This window comes from Pagrus major, chromosome 5 (genome assembly GCF_040436345.1).
Source record: "Pagrus major chromosome 5, Pma_NU_1.0".
Lineage (NCBI taxonomy): Eukaryota > Metazoa > Chordata > Actinopteri > Spariformes > Sparidae > Pagrus > Pagrus major.
In genome coordinates, this window is record NC_133219.1 from 37,235,248 (window position 1) to 37,242,511 (window position 7,264).

A 7,264-nucleotide genomic window follows, 5' to 3' on the forward strand; every position below is an offset into this window, starting at 1 on the left:
TTATCAAATAAATGTAGTGGAGTGGAAGTATAAAGCAGCAGAAAATGGAAATACTCAAGTAAAGTACAAGTACCTCAATTTTTTTTGTTGTTGACAGGATACAGTCCCCCTATTTAGGTGCCTCACCTGATCGTGAGGAGGTTGACGGGTTCTTCAGGGGCTTCTGGAGATAAAATGTCCAAATGTGGACAGTTTGGTTGAGTGCCATCACCTCTGCAGGGCCATACGGTGCTTTTGCCCTCAAATCAACAGTTTTTCCCCCCTTTGTTCACTGCGCCAACGACTACCAAGAAATCCAGGCCTAGATACAGGACGGTTCAAATGTATTCACTGGAGATAAATTATGTAAGGCTTAGTTGGACCTGACAATGTAGAGAGACACAATCTATCGAACTCTTTACATGTACAGTACACGCTTGTCTCCTTTTTTTTTTTAATCAGCCGTTTCTTTTCTGCAAATAAAACACATGGACAAAGTCACGTTTAATCCTCATGGAAATAAAGTGCTTTTATTTTAGAAACAACATTTTGAAACCGACACATTTTCTTAAAATTTTTAACATATTAAAAAAAGGAAAAAAAAAAAAAAAAACACCACAACCTTTGCAGCTGGAACTGTGCATTACAAAGATCTGCATTAAATTACCCAAAGCTAGCCTTTTTTATTTAAAATTCGACAGTTCAGTCAGTTTTGGAAACTTGATCGTTATAATTAGTAGTTTTTCAGCTGAAGCCCGTGAAAGTCAGACGCGGCGACGCAGAGAGATGTTTGCGAAGTGGTTGTCAGTGAAAATCAATTATAGTGGTTAATGCGTGTAACTCAGCATCACCCTAGTTCAACTTTAACCTCATTATCTTGTTTTAAAGTTACAAAATGTAAAAAAAAATCTGTTCGAATGGTTAGTCTGAGTGGCACCACATAAATTTGTCACCGCCTCTCGCCCAGACAAAAGCGTTCACAGGAAAGCATCCCCTTGGCACATGCTGAAGAATCTAATCCTAGGTATGGCGGGCATGCTTGATCTTTGAGTCTGTGCTGTCTTTTCTTCTGCTCAGAGGTCTGGAGTTGTTCGTGGCTACAAAAGGCTAACAGACAGCCTGTAGGAGTTTGAATAATCTCTGCAGCCGCGGTTGCGTGGCTGCTTCGTGACTGCATGATGGCTGTAAATCCACAGACAGACTGGTCTCTGCTACTGCGTTTTTTGAACTGAGGTGATGATGCTTGAAGTTAAGAAAAATATGAACTTTCTGACCAAGAAATCTCAGAAAATGTCCAGTAAAACAAATTAGCCCAGGAAAGTTAACCCCCATCGCTGTTGCAGTAAAGATATTTCGTTACCATGCAGCTGATTTTTAAGTTTCTCTCACAGCAGCATGCTTTTGTTTAAACAGCTGTAGAGTTCATAAGAAAATGCATTTACTTATGAACTTTTGACTCAATTAACCCAACTTTCTCAATTAATATTGATATGGCAAAGAGTGATATGCACTAGAGATTTCGCACCAAAGAAACATCTAGCAGGCTACAACGGGTCAACAAACCGATTCCAAAGTGAAGGTTAAATGTGTAAAACGGGAACCCTGAGATTTTTTCATTATTCAGTGAGCCCATGGTCCTCACAACAAAGTGACCCTAAAGGAAGACTTCGCAGTAAAAACACTCAAATCTGCTCCTTCAGGTCCAAAGAGCTAGTAGCGTTCTCTTGTGCTAGGCTGTTTTTATTCTAGCTTTCTGAGACGATAATTAAAAAAAGTCAGTGCTTTGGACCTTAAGTGCCACATTTAAGTGACAGCACTGTATGAAGTCAACTCGAGTAGTCAAACAGAACCTGAATTACACTGATTTGACCCCACTCCGGACAACAATATGATCAACAAAATGTGGGTTGCTGCTGTTCTGATTTGGAAAAGAAAAGAAATAAATAAAAAGAAGACCCCGAAAATGATCTGAAAGAGTCCATGAATTAAGCGTGAGGATGAAGACACACTATGCTGAGATAGAAATATATAAAGGTGTATGCTCTTACCAAAAATACCTTTTGGAAAATATTGGATACCGAGAGTCTGATATTGCCTGTGCAAGAATGATCTGTTACAGAAAGAAATCTGCGGTTGCATAGATGACTACAGTGGTTAGGAAGGAGAATTGAGGTGTGGTAGTTGCTTCTGGATCTGGAAAAGTTGTATCGTTATTCCCTCTTATTCCTTTTTACTTTTTACTTCTCGGTGAGCGATAGCTGCAATATCCTCTCCAGCTCCTCTTCCTCCTGCTTCCTCATCTTCTCCTCTTCCGCTTGAGCTCGAGCGGAGAGCTCCATGGCCAGGCGGAGCTCTGTGTCGGGACTCGAGGCAGAAGTGGAGCTGACGGGGCTCGGGGTGACTTCGTATTCCACCAGCACCCCCTCTGGGATGCTCCTGGAATGACATTGACGGGGGAAAATTGAGATCTGCGTCCCTGTAGGACAAGCAAGCAGCAAAGACTGTGCTTTTCACCACATGTCATTTTGTAATTGCGACCTTAATCTGTGTTCCTACCTGTCACTCGGGCTGCTGGGCATTACATCTGGGAATTCCCCTTCTGCATCATCCCAACTCCCCTCCTGCAATGACATTCAACCATAGATGGTAAATGCAAAGTGTCTCATGAATGTATGGAAATGAGCCGCTGATCGATGGTTCTTTACAGTGAATCGTGGCCACAATGAGAGAAAGATGAAGAAAATACACATTTCACGCGCAGAGAACGAGGTGTTCGTTGTATACATTCATTCACGTTTTCCACTAACAGTCGAGGACAGAGTCAAATTTCAAATCTTTTTGTACCTATTAGTCATTTACACACCAAAATATATACCAGAAAATACCAGATTTCCCTTTGATTGTTGTCGTTTGATTGTTCTGACCTGGCCCGTGGCTCTGCGAGACTCCAGGAGACTCTGATGGATGGCGTACTGCAGAAGCTCCTCGTCGTTGTTTGACGCGGGCGTGTGTCGGCTGCCTCCTCGCCGGTGGTAACTGGCAGGCACCTCAAACACTGAAGGACACACTGCAAATGGAGGAAGCGCTGGAGGGAGGAAAAGAAAAAGAAAAGCGGATTAGGAATGACAAATAAGTTATATACAGTCAGAACTCGTGGTTGAACTGGTTGCATTTCTACCTGCAGCTTCTTCATCTTCTCCTGAGGATGTTGGTGTAGCTGCTGGTGTTGGCTGCGCCTCCTCTTCAGTACTGCATTTATTGACATTACCAAATGTAATCCTGGCATTCAGCACATGAAACAGGGGAATCTCTGCAAGAAAAGAAAACACATCAGATTGATGTAAAATCAGACTTCAGAGGGGGAAGAAGACTTTTGCATGTTTTACAACACTTGATTGGAATGTTACAAACCTATTTTAACAGGAAACCCAGGAGGAAATTTCAGGGTTACAAAGTCTCGTAGCCGCGCGAAATGGGAGCTGGTCCGAGCCATGAGGTCAATAATGGGGGTCACCTGCTCGACCAGGGACAGAGGATGATCTTCGCTCATCCACAATGTACCTTTAAATCTGAGTGAGACAAGATTGAAGAGTGTTCAAACATGCACACAACTTAATTTCTTGTAGATATCACAGCCATGATGGATACGATATGAGGTATTTTATAGCAGCAGAACCACGTCGCTTACTTCTGTGTACGAACACTCAGTTCAATGGGTCGACCGATGTCTCTGTCCCCCAGGTCAAAGTCAGGATCAAAGTATTCCTCTGGAGTGATGGCAGTAGGATTGGTGGCAGTCGCGTACTCAAGAGTCAGGTCCTATAAAATTGAGCATCGTATCAAATCAGCTGCCAGGTGGGAACAAAATACATCATTTTAATGTGATTACTGAATGCATGTTTTACCCCTTGTGCACTTATGTGCTGCTCCACAGTCCCCAGAAGAGACTCCAAGATGTTCCTTTCACCTTGGAACAAAAAAAGCCCGACTTCAGTACCCTCATACACACACTGCAGGACAGAAAAGTAATACATGAAGAATATTTTCCACCTACTTTTTATCCGGGCTTTTTCCTCGTCTGTGAGATGCTCCGTCCTTGTCCTGATCACCACATTTACATTGTTCACACTGAAAACCTGAAAAAACAACAAGAATCGAATGTCACAAGGACGCCATAAATAGGCTACACTAGTGATAATAAAAAGAAAATGTATAACTTTTGCGAACCTTTGCTTCAAATCCATTGACCAGTTCAGTTTTGTCACTTCTCCAGCCCCAAATCCCAGCCTTGGTCCTGTGAAAACAAAAGCATCATTACAGGCAAAATCCACCATCATTGACTTGACTGCACAAGACTGCTGCTGAGTGGACTGAGAACGACAGAAAAAGTGCCCCTTGCCTCTCAAAAGCAATATCCTTGGTATCCAAGTAGGTGTTGACGATAGGAGTCGTCAACCTTTTGGCAATTTCCTGTTCAGCCGGCTGCATCGACTCCAGCGTGACATCCTCCATTTCTTGTGATATATTGAAGCGTTCAGTGTCCACTACTTCATCGTCATGGTTCACCTCCATCAACTCTGCATAAGAATCTGTCATAAATACAAACAGGGATAGACTTAACACAATTACTTTAAATAATAGAGAGAATTAAAAAAAGTTTTTTGTTGTGTAAGAAAGCTCAAACACACACCATCTCCTCTGAAGATGTAGCTTCTACGCCCTCTGATCCAGGTCATGTTTTCAAAGCCCAGAAGAGTGGCATCCACTCGCAGGCTGGCGCCACTTTTCCAAATGCGACAAACATCACTTGGACAAACCCGGGACAGAAGAGGGACTGTGAAGCAACAGCACAAGAATGTCCCACGATGGAAACAAATGTATCCACACATGAAAAACAATGTGGCTCATTATTAAACCACAACAAATGCGTCAACTACCGAAGAAGCAGGTATGTGGTTTTTCCTGTATGCCCTGATGAAACCTCTTTCATTTTTGGGTTGTGTTTATTTTGCAGCATGCATGGTAGATTCCTTCTTCTTTTGCATACTGAATTGCTGATAACCAGCCTGTATGAACAGTCTACTTTACTTTTATGATAAATATAACCACACGCAACAACAGAACTTACTCCAACTGGTGAACTCCCACTTCATTTCCATATAGAAGTCTGGAGACTGTGGATGACAACATAGACAGGGCAGTCATTTCCTTTGCCAGGAAATATATTCAGGCACATGTGCAGATGGATGACAAGACGAATGCAAACCTCTCGGATCTTTGACAGCAGCTCAGGCACTCCTCCCAGAGCAGTGGAGGCTTTGAGGTAGTCTCTGCGTTGAAGCACTAACTGGACCATCTCTGGATCCCCAGTGCTGACTGCCTCCTGCAGCACTACACAGAGGCAGACAAGTATCAACAAACCACTAAACCTTTTAAGGCAACAGCGCATGTCCACCAGCAGCTGCAACTATCCATTATAAAACCTCAACAATGACGGTAATAACCAAAGGAAAGTGAAACGTTTTAACTGCAGTCAGAGGGGTGGATATGCAGTTTTCCAAGAAAACCCATTAACAGCAGATGATATAGTATGTAAGCTGATGTCAGAAGGGCTCTAAGTGATCAAACAACCCACAAATCCTCAAAAAGAAGATCTACAAGACAAGCAAAGGAAACATTTATGAGATCATAGCATTCGCTGTCTTTAATGATGGCAGTTTTTATAACTAACCTGTCCAATTGTAGCCATTTTCTTTCGTCACTTCGGCACCGTGTCTGAGAAGGACTCTCACCGACTCCAGGTGGCCGAGGGACACAGCCAGGTGCAGAGGTGTCCGACCTCTGGGATCCACAGCCTCGATCTCATTCTGAGAAAATCAAGGAGAATTACCCCTGTACCTTACGACAAGTTGCGACGTAATGCTGGAGTATCAACAGGACAACCTGTTAGGTCATTGCTCGTAATGATACAGGACTGCAGCACTTAGCACACTGACAAGACCGAGCATCATGTCTGGTCCTCGTATGAGTCATGCCACTTGGGTAAATATGTTATTGATCAGCATCGCTGCTAAGTAGGATCATAGTACTTGTACCACAAGAATACACAGTATTATCTGTGATGAAGTCACAATGAGAACAGAGATGTTCTTGACAAATTAGTCATCATTTGTTAACTGGATTGGCACTGTGCAGATAACAAGAAATAACAACAACTATAAATGCTTTAGAGGACTAATAGCACCATTCAGATGCACAATACACAACAAACACATTGTTTTTTTTGGTAAAACAGTTATTATGTTACCATGTGTGGTCAGATTGTATATTGTTGGGATGGTATATGAAATCAACAACTGTCAACAAGCAGTCAATCGCGTCTGAAATACATATTTTAAGCAAACTTCCGAACCTGTTGATCAGTGAGTCACATTTCCAGTGTTGTCTGTGTGTGTGACCCTGCGGAGCATCTGTCAACACGACTGGCCTACTTTAACTGGATCTCTTCCTCTAGCTAGCAAACAAGCATCGACCCAAGCAGTAGCTTCGTGACACATTAGGTCTTTATACCAACCTGTGGTAATGTTATCTGCTCCTCCAGCTTCCTGTAATCGTTCTCCCACACTGCGGAGTGCAGAGGAAACTTGGCGCTGATGTCTTCGCTAACGTTAGCCGTGGACATCTTCCTCTTTACGGAGCCGCTCAGCGCAGCGTTAGCAAGCAGCTTCTAGTAATTACAGCCATGGGGGAGGAAAAACAAACAAACTGCGATACGTACACGCTTACTTGTGCCAAAATGTACGATGAATATGATCCATGGCCTTGATATTTCACAACAACAACGTCGAAATGTCCAAACCGGTGTCTAACTTTCCCCCCCAAGCCTTCCTCTAAATAAAACTTTTGAACAAGGAAGTGTCAGGAGCAAAGCCCAGAAATGACAGGGGTGTCCTATATAGACACTGACTCACGATGTAATGAATACGATACAATTAAGACAGCCCTTTTGAAAATGAACTTAATTTACGTGTATTAAAAATTAATTATAAGGTTGATACGAGACATAAACACGATTTTTAAATAAAACCGCCGCCTTCAGAAAAGGAAGAATAGTTAGTTCCAGTTGGGCGAAACCATTCAACGCGTCCGTATGGGGGGGTTGAAAACGTTAAAACACAACTTTAACTCCGATATAAACGTTATTCCGCGTCGCACTTGTGTGCAATCGACATGTAAAATAATGAAGTTTTAACGCAATAGCGTCCTGCAAACTTTAACACTATTA

General features: G+C 42.6%; 1 protein-coding gene across 1 annotated transcript; it reads right to left on the bottom strand.

The window, feature by feature from the left end:
- Window positions 1-482: 482 nt before the first annotated feature.
- ankrd13a (ankyrin repeat domain 13A) lies at window positions 483-6,884 on the bottom strand. The gene is made up of 15 exons (XM_073466726.1): window positions 6,554-6,884; window positions 5,711-5,846; window positions 5,246-5,370; window positions 5,108-5,153; window positions 4,670-4,813; window positions 4,379-4,568; window positions 4,207-4,273; window positions 4,034-4,115; window positions 3,885-3,946; window positions 3,668-3,798; window positions 3,391-3,548; window positions 3,158-3,289; window positions 2,904-3,064; window positions 2,536-2,600; window positions 483-2,415 (listed from the first exon to the last, which is right to left on the bottom strand). Exons 1-15 carry the CDS (start codon window positions 6,659-6,661, stop codon window positions 2,217-2,219), a joined length of 1,806 nt encoding a protein of 601 aa, XP_073322827.1. The 5' UTR covers window positions 6,662-6,884; the 3' UTR covers window positions 483-2,216.
- Window positions 6,885-7,264: the final 380 nt, after the last annotated feature.